This window comes from Haliaeetus albicilla, chromosome 1, assembly GCF_947461875.1.
Source record: "Haliaeetus albicilla chromosome 1, bHalAlb1.1, whole genome shotgun sequence".
Classification (NCBI taxonomy): domain Eukaryota; kingdom Metazoa; phylum Chordata; class Aves; order Accipitriformes; family Accipitridae; genus Haliaeetus; species Haliaeetus albicilla.
Window position 1 is genome coordinate 85307008 of NC_091483.1, and position 17530 is coordinate 85324537.

The following is a 17530-nucleotide window of genomic DNA, read 5'->3' on the forward strand; positions in this document are numbered from 1 at the left end:
GTTTTATCCCTCATTTCCCCCGTCTGTACTGCCAAATTGTTCCCCAGCAGGGCTCACTGCTTCATTTGCTGTGTCAATGGATGGGGTGAATTAGCTCAAATACAACCTGTTTTTCACAATGAGTGACTTTATTCTTATGATTATGCATTTGATTAGCAGCTTTGAAACTTTCTCACCGTTTTGCACGTCTCATGGCTAAAATTCCTCATGTGTTTGGTTTGTTCTGTGACTGGTCACGCAGGTTGTTTAGGCTGAAGGGTGCAGGAGGTTTCCTGCTCAGGTGGGAAGATACTGACCTCCTTTGAGAGGACTTCGGTGTGTAGAATCACGTAAAAGACTCTATTTAAAAAAAATAATTATATGTGTGAATACCTATAAGTGATGTATATAAATAAGACAGCAGATAGCAGTCTTTAATATGGGTAATTCTGCACCTCTGAAGCATTGATTCTGGCTGGCCCCGGGGCCAGGCAGTGGCCGTGCCGGGGCAGTGGCTGTGCCAGGCCTTGCTGCTAGACCCAGCTATGGGAAACAGTCACCGACAAGCGTAGTTAATCGGGATCACGGGTGATGCCCGAGCAGAGGCAGCCTGTGCGGCTGGTCCCGGGGGAGGGTGTGTGGCGCGGCGGCGGTGCAGTGACTCTGGCTGTTGCAGGCTCTACGAGGGGAAGGAGACGGCCGAGTTCCAGCGCTCACTGCAGCAGTTCTTCCTCTCCCTGAACCGGCTGATGAAGTCCCCACTGGAGGGTCCCACGTTGCTCTCCCAGGTATGGTGGGGGGGCTGGTGCTGTGTGAGGGCTCAGCTCTGTCATATGGCAGGATGGATGGTGCCCCAGCCGGGGCACTGGCCATCGCCGTGCCGGGGGAACACCAGCCGTCCTGCATGCAGACCTCCCTGTGCACGGGGTGTCAAAAGGAGCTGCCACCCTGCGTGGTGCCTCACTGTCCCCAGGGACCTCCACTTGTGCTCCTGATGCAAAGCCCCCCCGAGGTCCCAGACCACAAAACCCCACTTTGTGCTGGTGCCTGGGGCTGCAGTATGAGTTTGGGTCAGCAGCTCTGTGTCACTGGGCAAACGCTCTCCTGGCTATACATGTGCTGAAGCCTGGAGAAGAGGGTCTCGGGGAGCTCCTGGGGCTTGTCCCCATCCCAGAGCTGGCCTAGCCCTGCTCCCTGCACCTCGGGACCAGGCTGGCATGGGGGAGCTGGGGGGGGAGCCGAAACATTGCCCTTTGCACTGCGGGTCCTCGCAGGCACGGCTGCGTCCTTTACCAGCAGCCAGTGTCAAAGTCCTCCAGCCACTGGCGTCATGGTGCCAGGGGTCGGAGCTGAACAGAGAACGCGACCGGGCCACACGCACTCTGCGACATCAGTTAGCGAGAGGAGGCAGGAGCCGGTGCTGGGGCTGAGTCGGTCTCGCTTTGGTGCTGTGCCAGGGGTTAGGATGGGGCTGCACGCTGCACTCTGCACCCGCGGTCTCCCAGCTGGAGAGAGGCACTGCAGAGTGCAGGCAGGGACCTCGTCTGCAGGCTGGGATGCACGGTAGCCCTGGGACAGCTGGCAGCTCCTGCTCCTGTGTTTCATTATTTCGTGGCATTCTTAGATAATCCCTTATAAACTAATCTAGTTCAAAAAAAAGTAGTTTGAAGACTAATGTGACAGCTATCCTCATGGAGAGGAGGAGGGCTGTCCCTCCTTATGCCCTCTCCCATCTAAACACTGATCATTATCTGGTTTCCATCTCAATACCGTTGCTCTAGAGACTCTCTGCTATGGTAACCTGAGTGCTGTGGCGTTTCCGACTGCTGCACATCTACCTGTGCCATTTCTGCATCACTCAGCACCTTGTTCAGGTCTGTGGAAAATAATTCCTGCAAACGCATCCAGAGTAGAGAGGCCACCACCATCCAGGGCAGAGGGGAAAGGTCTGCCCATGCATCACCAAAAAGGCATCCCTGCAGCTCCTATGGCTAAGATCAGGCATCGCAGTGGTGGTAGCAAATAATAGCCATGAGGCACATGTGGTGTGGCAGGGGCTGCCATGAGGCACAGAGGGTGCAGCCGGGTCTGCCAGCCGCCTGTCGAAAGCACTGGGGAGGAGGCAGAGGACTGTCAGGAGTGGACGAAGCCCACGTCTGGGATCCAGCTATGCTGGGTGTCCAGCCAAGGCGTGGGGAGACACATGTGTGCTTCACCCCGAGTGCCCTGAGCCCGCAGCCTTGCAGCAGGCAGCGTGAATTGGAAAAGACCAGGCTGTGGTTACCTCAGCTGGGCTGGCATCTCAGTGCTGGGGAGTCCAGGCAAGTCCATCGCACGGCTGGCAGTGACTGACTGTCTCAGCGGGACAATTTTTCCAGCTGCAGCACTGTTGTGGTTCCTCTGATGCGCTCGAGGCACTGTGGGTGCGTGCAACAGCTGAACATCATTAAAAAGCAGACTGGAAAATGGTATTTCCTCAGGTACTATCACACTGCTGTGGCTTCAGGGCAGGATCTCTTAGTTTGGAGTGAGGATTCAGCAGGAGCTGCCCTCCACCCAGAGCAGCTTGTAGGAAGCTGGGGCTAGGCTTGGAAATTTGCCCGCTGCTGCTGCTGCTAGGTTTTCAGAGTCCAACTGCGCTTTCTCCTGGAAACGGCTGAATTCTGCAGTGGGATCCCAACTGCCGAGCAGGAGCTTTCTCTTTGAAAATAGCTTTCCTGGTTGCTGTTATTTTGTTAGAGAGAGCAGGAGAGGTTGAAGGTCTCTGGCAAATCTGTGCTGTTCTCTTTAGGAGACATGTCCCCCTTGGAAGCCTCCCAGGCTCTTCCTTGGGGATTGCTGGAGTCTCGAGCAGGTCTAGGTGCTGGGGCCACACTCTGTAGTGGCCTTTTGTGTTGCGCAGTAGTAGGATGCAGTCCTTCGGAGAGACCTTCCCTCTGCTCCCATCTCTTCTGGGTGTCAATACCTGGACTCAGAGATCTCATCACCGGGTCGCTGGCTTGGTGGTGGCTCCTTGGAGGGTGGCAGAAAGGGGAGCTTGTCCATCGCATCAGGGCGGTTTCTCATTGATGTCCCCCAGCTCATTGCCTCCCAACTTTAAGGTTGTCAATTTTGTCAATGCAACATGCATTCGGTATTTCTGAGCCTGGCTTCGTGCTTAGCCGCATCACAGTGCACAGTGTCAGCTTGCCCCGAGCGTGGTGTCAGCCGGGTCTTCTCCTTGCCATCACTTGTCCTCCTCGGTGCTCACCACCGGCTCTGCTGCTCTGCAGCCGTTATGGTGATGGGGTTTCTCCCACATCACTGACAAAGTGTTTCACTGGGGGAGAGAGTGCCCAGGTGAAATTATTCAGCGTGGAAGTGAAAATCAGAAAATGGTCTTAAAAGTGAGAAATCCCTTAACCTTAAACACACGGTGATGGGCTTTGAGGTGACCAGTGCACTGGCAGATGAGACCTGGGACTATCACAGATAGTGCTCTGGCAATGTCAGCTCCGTGCCTGGCACTGATCAGGGAACACCCACTCAAAGTTGGGAATTATCAGGAAGGGACTTGAGAAGAAAACAGAAAATGTCCTTTGCCACAGCATAAGTTCCTGTGGTGCATCTGTGTCTGGTGCCCATGCTTCAGAGTGTGCAGTTGAGCTGGAAAAACCCCAGCAAAGGGTGACGAGGTGTATGGGGCAGCTTGCAGGTGGGATCACCTACCTGGCCAGACCAGTCCCCTCCATCCTGGAAAAGAGATGAGCAAGGAGCTGGGACAGGGAGCTGCAGATTCGCTTCTGATATGGGGAGGAGGGTAGGAGGTGGAAATGGTTGCTCAGGGTCTCTCCTCACTCAGGAAGGAGGGAGCATCTCATGAAATGGGCAAAGGCAGTGCTTGTTCATCTACTGTGTGATGAAGCTGTCGAGCCCCTTGTGATGGTCTGTATCTGCTCCTTGGAGCAGGCTGTGGATGCTGAAAGTTTGCGCAAGTTTGCAAACAGCTGTATTGATCTGTGGAAGAAAAATCCACCCAAGATTATTTAAATATAAAGACCTTTCTGATGCAAGAGGCCCTGACCTCAGGAAGCACCACTGCAGGCTTGTGAGCCAGCAACGTCCTGTCTTCTTCCCTTCTAAGCCTCAGACCAAGTACCGAGCCTCGTGCTGGCTGGCTCCCGGTGCCTCTGCCTGGCATCACCATTGCTCCCATGCCCAGAGGGTCCTGTGGCTTCCCTGGTGTCCTGACCCTCAGTCACCCCAGCCACGGTTCTTGTGCTGCATCCTGCACTGGTTCCTGCTGGACCACAGCCACTGGGTCTTGCTATATCCAGCCCTGACGATGTCTCCTGAACATCTTGAGCAGGTACTCCAGGGAGAGAATTTTTTTTTCTTGTTCTCTAAGCAGACTTTGTAGCTGCTTTACAGAGCTTGCAGACCGCCCGCAACTCTGGCTGCAACTACCAGTTCCCATCTAGCAGTTGAAGGTGATACCCAAAAGAAAGATCTGATAGTGGCTGACGTAAGCTTTACAGCTTCATACCATTCTGCCTACTCTTTTCGTTAAAGCTGCAATTATCTGATCAGCCCAAGGCAGAGCTGATAATAGCTCTTTAGCTGCAGCACTCCTGCAAAGGCCACCTCTCTTGTGGAGAGCGCCAGTCCTCTGTTGGACTACTTCAGGCTGGGGGTTTTTGTACTATTTTGACTACTCAGAGCCATGGAGAGGAGGCTAAGTCTCTTTTGGCTCTGCTTACTGGTGTCAGAGAGGCTGGGGGCCGGGGCCAAACCCAAAGTGTGGTCCTAGCCAGAGAACAGGAGCAGCTCTTCAGCCAAACACCTCCAGCATCCCCAATAAACACTGTGACCTGGACGGTGCCACTGATGCAAAGGAGATGGAAGGCTACCTGCTCACTGCATGCAGCTGCTTTGCACATCTCCAGCCAGGAGATAGAGCTTCTGCTGCAACTGCTCCCTGCCATAGCCAGAGGGCCCTTGGGAAGAGCTTCACTCATCCCACTGCTTCCCTCCTGGAGCCCTGGTGTTCTCTGCATGCAAAGAAGTTGAGTTTTGAGGTGGGATTGGTGTGCAGACTTAAGCAAACTTAGGGCTCGTGCCAGCTGCCAAGGCGCTGAGCAAGGCAGAGCAGAGCATCATGCTGCTGCCAGCACAGCTGGGAGCTTCAGGGAACCCAAACTGGGTCCCATGCCTGCAGACAGCCTGCGCAGGCACGCAGCAATGGCATGCCACTACTCGTGGTGGCTGCATGTTTCCCATTGTTCATGCCTTGAGGACAACCTGCTCCCCTCCATCTTTCCTTGGTTTAGGTCCAGCCTTACCTGCACCTCAGCAGGGTGGAGCGGAGGAGATGGCCCCAGCCTGCTGCGGCCCCTTAGAGTATTTGGGTTTGCTTTGCACTTCATAGCCTGGGTCAGGGGCTGTGTTTTCCTGAGGGGGTGGATGCTCATGAGTGTCCATGGTTGGAGCTTTGCTGAAGTTGCTCTGACTCTTCCCCTGTGGCCGCTGCCACGTGGGTGGGTTTCTGCAGGACACCCTGCCACCGGCATTGTGCAAAGGTAACAGTCGCTGCTATGCACACCAGAGGCAGCTCCTGCCCCAGGCCGGCAGCCGCTGGGCTCCGCACCCATCCCTGCTCAGTGCTGGGCTCCCTGACAGCCGTCTCCCTGCCTGCAACCACGGGACCCGGCAGGTGGGCGCTGGTGGTCCATCCTCCAGCTTCACCAGCACTGCCAGAGCATCACCAGTGATGGCATGGACAGGGTAGCAGGTTTGAACAAACATTGCTGTTCTGAGCCGGGGAGAAATTGGACACAATTTGTACGTCGTGGCCAGGCTGACATGCTCTTGCCATGAAAAATCAGTAAGAGAGGGCTCATCCTCAGTGGTGAAACAAAGACATTTTCAGTTCTGCAAGGCCAGGCAGTTACCTTGGCAGTTACAATAAAAGCCAGAACCAGTTTCTGGAGGAAAGCCTTTCTGAGACGTAGATGCCAATGTTTAAGAAGTCTTGTAACACTGGGAAGATCCTTGAGGAATGGGAAAAATTCTGTATTAGCTCATTTTTCAAAAAATGAATCAAATGACCTTGCTAACTGCAGACCAAAGAGGCTGACCATTGATCCCAGCTCAGTCATGGAGAGGATGCAATCAATTCAGAGTTAAAGGGTGGCAGTATAATTTATGTTAATCAGTCCAGCTTTACTAAGCATGGAGTTTAATAAAAAAATCAAATTTATCTGTTACTTTTTTGAAGTTACAAATGTGACTGACTAAGATAGCTGACATAATAGGCGAGACTAACAACTGTTTGACTTGATACAGCATTCTGGTTTAAAATTAGCATTGTGTAAGTTTATTAAAATAACTACTTTTAATCTCCTTAATATATATCTTAGTTCTAAAAAAAGTCATTACAAATGGAGAACCGTTGTGCTGGGATGGGCATTTCTTTTGGGTCCCAGGGGAATCGGCTCTCGGCTCAGACATCTCTGTGTGTTTGCCGATTCGCCAGAAGCAGCCGTGGCCGGTGCAGGGGGCACAGGCGGCAGCGGCAGTGCTGGATAATGGGGAAGCTGCTGTTCTGCGCCCAGGCTGTGTAGGCAGAGAGGTGTCGGGGCAGGGGACAGGGCTGCAGAGCAGCAGCTGGGAGCAGAGCTGGTACCTGCCAGCAGCGAGTGGCCGAAGGCGACTCTGAGTGTGGTCTCATTGCAAAGAAGTAAGTTAATCCCTGGATTTATATGCAAAGAGGCATTAAATGGAAGCATCTGGAGGGGCACATGATGCAAACGAGGGTGCTGGTGGATGACGCGCCTGGTCTTGCTGCCCTCAGTTGCAACAGGTATCTAAGTATCGGAGAAGGGTTTGCAAGAGCTGCAGAAATGACTCAGTCTGGTGTGTTTGATGGAAGTTAACACTGTTTCAGTCAGCTAGAAGAGGGTAGTGGAGAACTCGATCACAGTCTTTGCAAACCCAGAGGGAGAAGATGTTGCTGGAGCATCACTTAGTGCCGCAGGCAAAGGCAGAGCCCAGTCCAGCAAAGGGCACTGGAGCTCACCGAGCTCACTGGGAACGTGGTGCCGGGCAGCAGGATGGGCGACTGCCGCTGCTGGAGCCAGCTCTGGGCTGGCAGGGCCTCTGGAGTTTTTAATCTGATCTGGAGGTCTTCACGGAGCCGTCCCAGCTCAGGCCGAGGGTCTGCCCTGCCCATTACTGCCCTGACTCTGCCCAGCAAGGGGTCAGAGCCGAGCAGAGGTTTCGGTCCTGCTGCTGGGTGCTCCCAGGGCAAACCCTTCCAGCGACCTGCCCAGCCTGTGCCCATAATCTCTGTATTTGCTGTGCTCCGAGGGATGTGTCCAAGGTGAACTTGTCCAGGCACTTTTTAAAACCAGGCAAATTTGCAATAGGCACCGGTTTTAGAAACTCAGAGGGAGATGACAGACTTGATGCTGAAACCACTGGGTAAAAATTCCCGGAGCTGAATCTTGTTGCAGTCAGCCCCATGTGGATCTGCAGGCACCGAACCTCCTGAAAATGATGTTGAAGTGCAGAAGTGTGTGGAACCTCCTCTGGCACCTGGCTGCACCTGGAGGCTGGAGGGTCCCCAGTGCTGCTGTCAGCACAGCTTGAAGCCCGGGGAAGCCTGAAGGACCAGCTATCCTGGCAAAGCTAGAGATAAGCAGAACTCAGTGAGTCGTTTATGCTACTAAGTCACATCATAGACATAGCGAAACAGATTTTAATGCAGAACAATTTGTGGTCAGTGTGTTTGCTGTTCCAAAAAAAAAAATAGCCCTGTGTCCCCCACCTTCGCAGCCTTCCAGCGAGGGCGCAGAGCCAGGCTGGGTGCGGGGCAGCCCCGTTCCTCTGGCAGCCTCGGCTGCGGCAGCAGCGACTGCGGCCGTGAGCAGTGCTGGGGGGTTTTACACACAGCGCAAGCCAGGTCCTACATACCTGGTATCATGTTGTAGGAGTTCATGTGGTTTCAAAGTAAAAGCTAGAGACAGTTATTGACAACATTAGAGGTATGTGACCGTAGTGGTTCTGGGTGTCTTGTGGACACTGGTGGCTTGGCGAGAGGAAGCTGCTCCCGGCTGGATGCCCCTTCCCAAGAGACGGCAAGGGTGATGGGCTGATGGCTGCGGGACAGGCTGAGCGCGGTGCTGCTTTAATGAGAGGGGGGCTGAATGATGATGGTGCTGGCTCAGCACCCACAACCTTAGGGGGAGGCAGGAGAGGCCAGGGGTCACCTTCCTGCCCGCACGGCATCCGTCCGTCTGTCTGTCCTGGGCATGTAGCAAAGCAGGGACAGTGCAGGCAGGTCTCTCATCTCTTTGCAGGGAGCAGCCCTGAAGTACCTGCCTTCCATCCTCGAGGACGTGTTTGGGATCTTCGACTCCTCTGCGCTGGGGTAGGGTCCCATTGCCCCCATCATCCCCAGCCCTGCTCTGTGGCATGCTAGGTGCCTGCCGCAGCTACCTTTGCCCCCACTCCCATCCTGCGGCGACCCCCCCATCCTGGAGCTGCCGGCAGGAATGCTGGCTGATGCTGTTGAACTGAGGGTGAGGGCAGGCAGAGGGGTCTGGGTTTCCTGATGCCTGGGAATTGCCTCCTTACCCCCTTCCTAGTGCAAAGCCAGGGGAGGGTTTTGCTCAATTTTAGCAGTAGCCTGTGCTTCAGGCGGAGGCTGAGGCTGGAAACCCTCAGTCCCAGCTGGGTCCATTTCATGAATTCAGGCAAGGTTTTTACTGCGGGTGTCTCTGCATGGCTGTCTGCGGTGGGCATGGGCTGCCTTGCGCCTTTGTGTGATGGGACCATCCTGCCCTGCACCTCCCCGCACAGCTCTGCCCGCATCGAGTGGCTCCCCCCCTGCCCAGCAGCCCCATCCTGACTGAAACACGGGGGCAATCGGTACCCAACCCCCTGCTGCTGCATTTGTCTTCTGCAGAAGGAGAGGAGCTGCAGGTGCTTGGGACTGCAAAACAAGCGGGGCTCTTGCAAGCCCTGTATTTAACACTCCTTAAATCCTCCCACCTGGACCGCAGGGCCTTGCTGCGGGACTTCATTGGGAACCTGCCACCCCAGCGCCTGCTGAGGCAGAAGCTGCAGTCCCTGACCAACATCGTCAACAGCAAGATCTTCCAGTCCTACGGTGAGAAGGGGCACTGGGGGTCCTGGCGGCACTGCCCACGCTGAGCTCTCCTGGGAGGCCCATGGCACAGGATGGGGATGTGTCCCTGCTGCAGGGACCCCTCCTCTGCCCCGAGACAGGGTGGCTCTGCAGAAGGAGGCAATTCCCTCAAGCCTGTGCTGGAACCATGCGTTGCCCAGCCCTTGCCAGGGTGCAGCTGGTGCTGTTGGAGTGAACTCTCCTGCTGTCTGAAATGCTGCCAGGCTGCAGAGGGAAATACGGTTTAGCTGAAGCAATATGCAGTCAGTGTGACGATGGTTTAGCAGTTGTGTTTGGGAAGGGGGTGTTGGGGGCTTGCTGTCAGACTGGAAGGGTTTACTGAGTAGGATTCCCCAGGCCTGCTGTGACTCTGATGCTGTTTCGTATTCTTAGGAGTAATCTAGGTGATGGAAAAAAGAGTAGACTTGGTGAATTTTGCCCTGCAAGGCAGAAGTAACTGGAGGCATGCTGGAGGACAGACTCAGGATTTAAAATAATCTCAACAAGTTGGAGAAAAGGTTTTGAAAGATATAGATTGTATTTAAATTAGAAACAATCATGTGAAAGCAATCACTGAGCACGCAGGGGTTGGAGCACAGGGCAGCAGCAGTGCTGCAGGAGGGGTTTGGGGCCAGGGGAGCAGAGGGGCTCGGTGATGCAGCCCTCACAGGGGGAGCATCCCTTGGACACGTGAGCACCCTGCTCAGCATCGCCGAGGCCTCGGCTGGAATTAATTCCAGGTGCGGTTTTGGGTGGCATGAGAAACTTGTGTCTAAACTGGAGAGAGTCCAGAAGCAAGCAGTGAGAGAAACAGCTTAGAAGACAGAGCAAGGAAGAAATGACTGAGAGCTTGGGGCAGGAAAGGGCATGGGGGAGACACGATGAGCTTTCAAATATCCACATGGCATTGTCAAAGAGAAGGGGAGTGGGCTGCTTTGAGGGGCTGGATGGGAGGCCCTGGGTTTCAGCCACAGCAGGGAGGCTCAGGGGAGCAGGGGAGCCGCTCAGCTGTGGGCAGCAGGAACCGTTTTGTGTCTCTGTTTGTGGAGACTTTGAGAGATGGCAACAGGACCATGTCTAATTTGGTCATTGAGGTCACCTCCTGCTGCATGCTCCAGCTCTGCTCTGGGCCACCATGATCCCATGGGTGCTCCCCACATCCTTCCCTGCATCCCTCCCTGCATCCCTGTGTCCCCTGGGAGCCAGGACAACACCACTCCTCTATACCCCACAACAAGCAGACGGTTGTGCCAGGAAAAAAACAATGAAGAAATGTTTTCCCCCATGTTCCTTCCCTTCAGTCCCCCTTTCGTGGTGCCATCGTAGTGATAACCAGCAACGAGGAGCTGTCAGTGCAGCATGGTGTCACAAATACCAGCCCTGGCCAGAGGAGCAGAGTAGTATGCAATAGGAAGAGCAGCAGGGTTTTCATATATTCAGCACTAGAGACTCTAGTTTATCTAGATGGTGTCCAGTTTAAAAAGTCTCCATCTGTTAAATCTGAAGCACCTTTAACAGAGCAGAGAAGCAGAGCAAAGTCCATTAGTGGAAGCTGAAGCAAGAAAGGTTCAGATGAGGCTGTTCTATTTTATTTTAGCGGAGAGGATAAGTAGCTGCATAGCAGGGTGCAATGAAGTCTCTGTCTTGGAGCCTTTCCACCAGGATGTAATGTTTTTCCAAAAGCCCTGTCCATCCAAGGAGGAGGTTGACAGCTCAATGCGTGTGGGTCGCAGCCTAGACCAGGCATCGTGCTGGTCCCGTCCATCTTGTTGGTCCCTTTCCTGCCCGGTCCTCTCAGGCACTTGGGGTGGTGCCGGCGCCCGCCAGCCCTGTGCCTCCCTGTCTGTCTGCCCCAACAGAGTGCCGGGAGCTGCTGCTGCAGACGGTGGTGCCCATCCTGCAGGAGCTCATCGAGAAGGGGGAGGAGGAAGATGCCTGCATTGAGCTGCTCAGCAACATCCTGGAGGTGCTGTACAAGGCCCAGAAGGTAAATCCCGTCTTCTCTGCTGCCTCCTCTTCTCTCTCTCCAGTAGTCACCTTGGAAGTGACCTGACTAAACCTGTTTGAGTATGGTTAAGCACAAATTACTGGCCACGATATGGTTGAGACTGATTGTGGTAACCCAAAGTCAAAGGGGGCCATTGGTGCCCACTATCCCAGTGGGAATCTGCCCAAGATGAGGGTAAAAACCTTTTGATTTCCACCTCAGCTGGTCTCTGGCAAGTTCCCGTCAGTCCCCATAAGTGAGGAAGAGGCCTCTAAGCCAAGAGGCAGCACCGACCCGAGGGTGAGGGGGTCCATCACTGGCTGTGCCTCTCGCTGTCCCTGCTCTGCAGACGCAGGAGGAAGGCGAGGGCAGGGGAGATTTGCCTGCTAGCCCCTGGGCAGTGTTGCACTCCAAAATTAGCAGTGATGGCCCTGAATGTGAGCCAGAGCCCCATGGCATGGGGGGAGTCCAGCCCAGAACCCCTCAGCAGAGAGTTGACCATGCCCAGGCAGCGGGGACCCCCATGTGCCCCCTTCTCCCTGCACTGCCCGCAGGAGCCTGCCTGCTGGTGTGAGGAGCCAAAGCAAGAAATCCCAGTAATACACCAGTCCAGCTGCAACTCAGGGCTGAGTGTCCAGCTAGGCACGGTCCTGCTGTGGGTGCCTCCAGTGGGATGGGGCTGTCCTTGCTGGGCATCAGCCCGACTTCCCGGGGTGCTGTTTGTTGCAGAGAGCGGAGGAGCTGCAAGCGCAGCACAGCGCAGGCAAGGGACGGCACAAGGACTGTGGGGATGTGGAGTTGGTGAGTCCCTCTCTGTTGGGCTTTGGCACTCGGCGGGTGGTGTGAAGGAGCCAGGTGCCCCTGTGCATTTGGGAAGGGCTTATCTGCATCTCACTATGGTGACAAACCCTGTACAGTCACCTGGAGTCAATGCACGGAGCTGGGCTGCTGGCCGGGATGCTGTAGCGATGGGGTCAGGCCTGAGAGGTGCCTTGCAGGGCTGGGAGGGTGCAGGTCTGCGTGGCTTGAGGCTTGCTGTGAGCCCCCAGTGCCTCGTGTCCCTCCTTGGGGTGGGGGATGCCTGTGCCCAGACCTTCACCCTGGCTCCCCGCAGCCTTGGTGCTTTGTTGTGCACCCGCAGGTGAGCCCGGGACGTTCTCTCTCCTCGCTCGGGCAAGGAGCGAGCGAGGTCTCACGGCTCTTGGGGGGCACTGGGGCTGCGGGGTGGCCTGGCGGCATTCCCAGCACAGCAGGCGAGGCACGTGCAAGGTGTGCTGGCACTCCAAAGCTGGCTCACACTGGGTTGCCGCCCTGCCAGTGTGCCGGTGGCACTGCTTGGCCCTGCCAGAGTCACTGCTCCCCAAGCCCTGGAGCACTTAGGGCTGCTCAGGTCATGCAGGCACGGCAGTAGTGCTGGAGAAGGTCTGGCAGAGCAGATGCAGGGATGAAGGATTGCTTTTGTTAGAGTGCAGGAAGGATAAAGCGTGGGCTTGCAACACTGGAAGCAGTGTACAAAGACAGAGCACAACTGGTGACTGCTGATGGCCGTGGCAGCGGGACCTGCAGTCACGGCTCTCCTTGTAGGCTCCTCTTTTGGCATTGCAGGTGTTTGGGCTGAGCACATGAAAGTCACAGGCACAAGCACAATCCTCACGTGACTGCACTGGCGGCATGTCCATACCTTGGTAGCCATTCCCCTTTCCCCGTGTTGCCTGGGTGCTGCCCTGCAGTTCTGCAGCTAGCACTGGGCCATGTCCCTGGGCAACCAGTGAGCCCATCACCATCTCTCTGTGCAAGCCCCAGTCGACCCACAGTGGGGCCGAGTGGCTGGAAGTTGTGTGGCAGCTGCTGGTGGTGGCTGTTCCTGCAACATTTTGGGAAAGCGCAGGGATCTGTGCTCTGGCTCTGCAGGGTACTTCCTCTGTTTCTGTCCTTTCTAGGCTGGTCTGTGCTTTGGGGTCCCTTTCTGGGACCCCTTGGGAAATCCAGACATCACACCTACAGCACAGCAACTGGCGCTGTGAAAGCTGAATAAGACACATGCCACCATGACCTGGATGGGTGAGGTGGCTCTGTGAGCATGGCTTTTTAATTCCCATGGCACTGGGAAGCCCAGGCAGTGGAAGGGAAAGCTTGGAAATTGTGGTTGAAATGTCTTGTTTTGGCTTTAACTCTAAAACCTAAAATAGCCTTTAAGGAGAGGATGGTCTGGATGCTCAGGGGTGAGGACACGGCTCTTGTTTCAACCCCGTGTGAGCTGAAACCCACCTTTGCCTGCCTAGTGTGGACGCAGCCATCCCCAGCTGAGCGGCCGGCTTTGCCAGGGAGGTGTACGCGGCCGAGCTGTACAGAGACCCCAAGCCCCATATTTACACCGGTGTGCATCACCTCGTTCCAGCTCCAGCTGGTCACCCTGATGCTGCCAGCCCCCTGCGTGGTGATTAAACAAGCCGTACTTGCTGTGCTGGAGTGGACAAGACTTTTATTTCAGTATTCCATATAAGTCACGAGTCTTTAGAGTCAGCTCATGATTTCCCATCTCCCAAGGTGCCACAAGCCTGTCCCTTCTGGCAGTGTGATCCTGCCTGACCACCGCCACAGACCAAAGCTCTCTGGTCCCGTGGCTGAGGATCCCAGGCACAGGGCTTGTCCAACAGCCACGGTTGGAGCTGGAGAGGTGTTGGGGCTCATCCAACAGCCACGGTCTGGAGCAGAGCTTCTTCCTCCCTGCTGCACGGGGCCCTACGGAGCGCTGAGGAAACTTGTGCCCTCAGTCCCAGCTCCGTGCCTTCTGCCAAGAATAACTGCCAACACTTTGCAACCTCTTTGCCTGCATTTTTTGGTGAGCCGCAGTAATTGCAGCAGTGCCGACCACGTGTGGCCTGGGAGTTGGTGTGCCCCCAGCCCAGCCTGCTAGTGCCAGGAGCCCACAGGGCTGGGGACCATGCGCCAGCTCTGTGCTGCAGGGGTGATTCCTGTCAGCTGCGGTGACGGTGCTGTCACCTGTGCCTCCCTCCCAGTGCCATGGCAGGCAGCGCCAGGTGCTCAAGCATGGCCGTGACACCTCTTACCTTGCAGGCGAAGGTGAAGAAGCACATCCAGCTGATCCTGGAGCGGCTGCTGCACACCGTCAATCGGAGGGTGATCGTCCTGGACCGGGAGAATAGCCTGCGGGTGAGTACCACCGCTGCCACTGCACGCTGCGCCAGGCGTCGGGGCCGCACCACTTCCCACGGCTGCCTTTGGGCAACGCGGGAGATGCAAGAGGCGTCGCTGATTTAGGGGTCTGGGACTGGGTGACCAGCACTGCTCCTCAGCTGGCACTGCAGCCTGGTACCAGCTGGCTGGGGCTGGATGTGCAGGTATTTAACGCAGCAGGATGAACAAGTAAGTCCAAAAGGGAAGGGGAGCCGTGCCAGGAGCAGGTCTGGAACAGAGGGTGCGTTGGGAGGAGCAGGCAGCGTGTTTGTGATGCAGGAATTCCATTTTGGAAGCAGTTGAGGTGTTTGGGCTGTATTCTCCAGAAAACAAGTCACTGGACCCGGTGAACCGTCATAATTTTACATGCCAAGAACATGTGGGAGGAATGTGCTGGGACACCCAGCTTTTATGGGGGGAGTAGGCAGGTCAGAGCACTGCTTGGCCGAAGCTTCATGCAAAGAAGCTGCACTGGGTGCAATGATCTAATCATGAAGGAGGGGGAAACAGAGCTGTGGGCAGCGTGGGTTCATGGGCACTCTGATGTGATTGTGGCGGCAGACCCAATGTGCTCAGCCGGGCAGTGAGGAGTGGGCCTGACAAGCTGCTCTGGGTCACAAGGGTGGGCGAGGAGCTGGGTCTGACCGTGTTCCGGAACCCCGGAGCGAGTGGTGGGGCTATGCAGTGGCAGGGAAGTGCCATGCCGCAGGGAAGCGCCGTGCTATGCCATGCTGCATGCCATGCCCGGGAAGGTGTGGGCATCCGGAGCGGCAGCTTGGCCCTTTGCTTGAGCCTTCTTGGCATAAGTCTGCAGGTTTGCCATCCTGTTCTTTGTTCTCATTAATAAAAACCTAACTAAACCAAGGCAATAACTTTATCCTCACTGGACCTGCCCACGCTTTTCAGCAGATGAGGCTGCCCTGGTCTGCGAGCATCCTGGATGCTGGGATTGCTCCTGCTGATGCGCTGAGGCACCGGCGTTGCTGCTCCCTGCCCAGTGACCCCTTCTCATACCCCCGAGGGACAGCGGAGGCACAAGGTCTCCCCTCTGGCTCCCGGCTCAGCCTGCCCTCCCCTCTCCACTTGGCTGGCACAGCCCTGAAGGTGCAGCCCCGTGGTGACATTTCCCAACAGCAGCTCTGCTGTTCTGGGGTGGCTTTACCAGCCAAGCTGATGGTGGATGCAGTCCCTGGCACGCGTTCGGGCACAAGTGGCCTCATGGCCAGGCAGTGCCACTTCACCAGACGCGCCCCTGGCTCTGCTGCCGAAAGCTCTGCCGCCGGGGCTGTGCCAGGCGGGCACAGCGGGCTCTCAGCGTTGGAGTACGATTCACATGTGACTCAGGCAGGAGATGCGTACAGGGTTGCATTTCGTATCATCTTGCTTTTAGCCTTTGTTCCCAGGCTGCGTGATTCAGTGCCAGAGGAAGCAAGAGCAAAAGAGCTGTTGGGTGTGCTCTGCCGGGCTGTGACAGAGGCGAGGAGGGATGCTGGGTGCTGAAGCATGGCCCCATGTACAGTGCAGGAGAAGGGGAGCGATCCTTTGGCTGCATCTCACTCCGACCGCTTGCTCCCCTTCCCATGCGCTGGCCCTGCTGGGCTCCAGAAACACTGTCTGGCAGCTTTCCCACTGTCGTTCATGATTTCCATGATGCTGCTCCTGCATTCAGCCTGGCATCTGAGGCCCCTCAGCCTGGGCTGCTTCAGCAGCTCTGGCTGCCAGAAAGGTCTGAGGGGACCAGAGGCGCATGTGTGGCCTCCGTCTGTCCGTCCACCCAGTTGCTGCTGAGCAAGAAGGGAGGAGCGCTGCAGATTCATTGTCCCGGGAACTTGGGCACTGAGAGGCCTCTGACCTCCCCTGACCCTGCCTGGACAGTTTGGCTCCATCCCATGCGGCTTGCGAGTGGGGAAGGACAAGCTGCTGCAGGAGAGGCTGCGGCTGAGGCTTGGGCAGCCGCTGGCGAGCGGGGCCGGCACTGGGCACTGCAGCATCTCCCACGGCCGAGCAGCCGGGGCCACTTGGGACCATGGGAGCCCCTCGGGACTGCCGACCCTCCTCGGGAGTGCCAGGCAGGTGCCTGGCACAAGGGATGGGGTTTTACACCATGTCAGCTCCTGCACGTGCAAGTCTCCTGCTTTGGGGTATCGTGGTGTGGGCACCAGCTGGAGAGGCCGTGGCCAGACCTTCTCACCCTTTGCTCGTCCTTGCCGGACCTCTGTGGCTGCAACAGCCACTTGCTGTGGCCCCGGGTGCCAGGTGCCTGCCGGAGGAGGCTGGGGAATGTCCTCTTCTCTAAGGAGACCCCGCTGGGAGAGCCGTGGCTGCTCCTGCCACCGGCAGATGCTGAGCTGAGAGCCCCCGTGCCACACGCGGCATCGCCCCGGGATCTGGGAAGCACTCGCCCCGCATCTCCACGGCAGCAGAGGGTGGTCAGGGCACGGCGCATCCCAGCAGGCTGGGGAGGAGCGTGGGGAGCACTTACTGCACCGTGCTCAGTGTACACTCGCCGCCCACTGCCGCCGCCGGTCGCTTTGATCTGGGACCCTCATTAAACTGATGCTGAATTTCTCCTCTCGTGGGCAGCCTTGCAGAGGCTGGAATATTTAAGCTGCTAATTCCTTTCTCCCTGTAATTAGCCAGCGCATCCTGCAGCCAGGGAGGCCCTGCCAGATGGCCATGAAGGGGAGAGGGAGTTTCTAGCCCCCGCAGCCCCTGCTCCTGTGGCAGCCCCAGGTACAGGCAGACTGTGCAGGGCTCAGCCCCCCGGCCTCAGTTGAAGATGCTTGCTGGAAGGAGAGCCGTGTTCCCCCCCGCCCAGGACCCCCACCCAGCCTGGCCTCCCACCCGGGAGGTTTTTGGGGACAGGTCTCCCCTCTCCCAGCCAGGGTCCCACAGAGACCATTTTCCACCATCTCTGACCAGGGGTGCAGGACAAATTCTTGGTGCTCCTGGTTAACCTGCAGGCAGCAACCAGGGGGACGGGTGAGCAGCCCACGGTGTGGGCTGCGGGGACGGGCACTGATTTCAGCCAGGGCAGGCTGGCAGCACTGGGGCTGCAGGCGGCCCTTGGGGAGCCCCGAGGCAGAGGAGAGCCCAAGGCTGCCCTCGCCGAGGACCTGTGGGCGCCTGGGGCTGGGTGAGCGCTGCAGCCTGTGCAGGGGAACAGCCGCCGCCCCCTCCTCATCCTCACCCAGAAC

General features: G+C 56.8%; 1 protein-coding gene across 1 annotated transcript in view; it reads left to right on the forward strand.

The window, feature by feature from the left end:
* The window catches only part of LOC104317265 (dedicator of cytokinesis protein 2-like), an 82452-nt gene that overhangs the window by 25105 nt on the left and 39817 nt on the right, over nucleotides 1-17530 (forward strand). The window contains exons 23-28 of the mRNA XM_069798399.1: nucleotides 656-767; nucleotides 8319-8389; nucleotides 9024-9130; nucleotides 11008-11135; nucleotides 11865-11936; nucleotides 14214-14309. Of these exons, the coding sequence (XP_069654500.1) occupies nucleotides 656-767; nucleotides 8319-8389; nucleotides 9024-9130; nucleotides 11008-11135; nucleotides 11865-11936; nucleotides 14214-14309 (586 nt within the window). The remainder of the gene's footprint in view (nucleotides 1-655; nucleotides 768-8318; nucleotides 8390-9023; nucleotides 9131-11007; nucleotides 11136-11864; nucleotides 11937-14213; nucleotides 14310-17530) is intronic.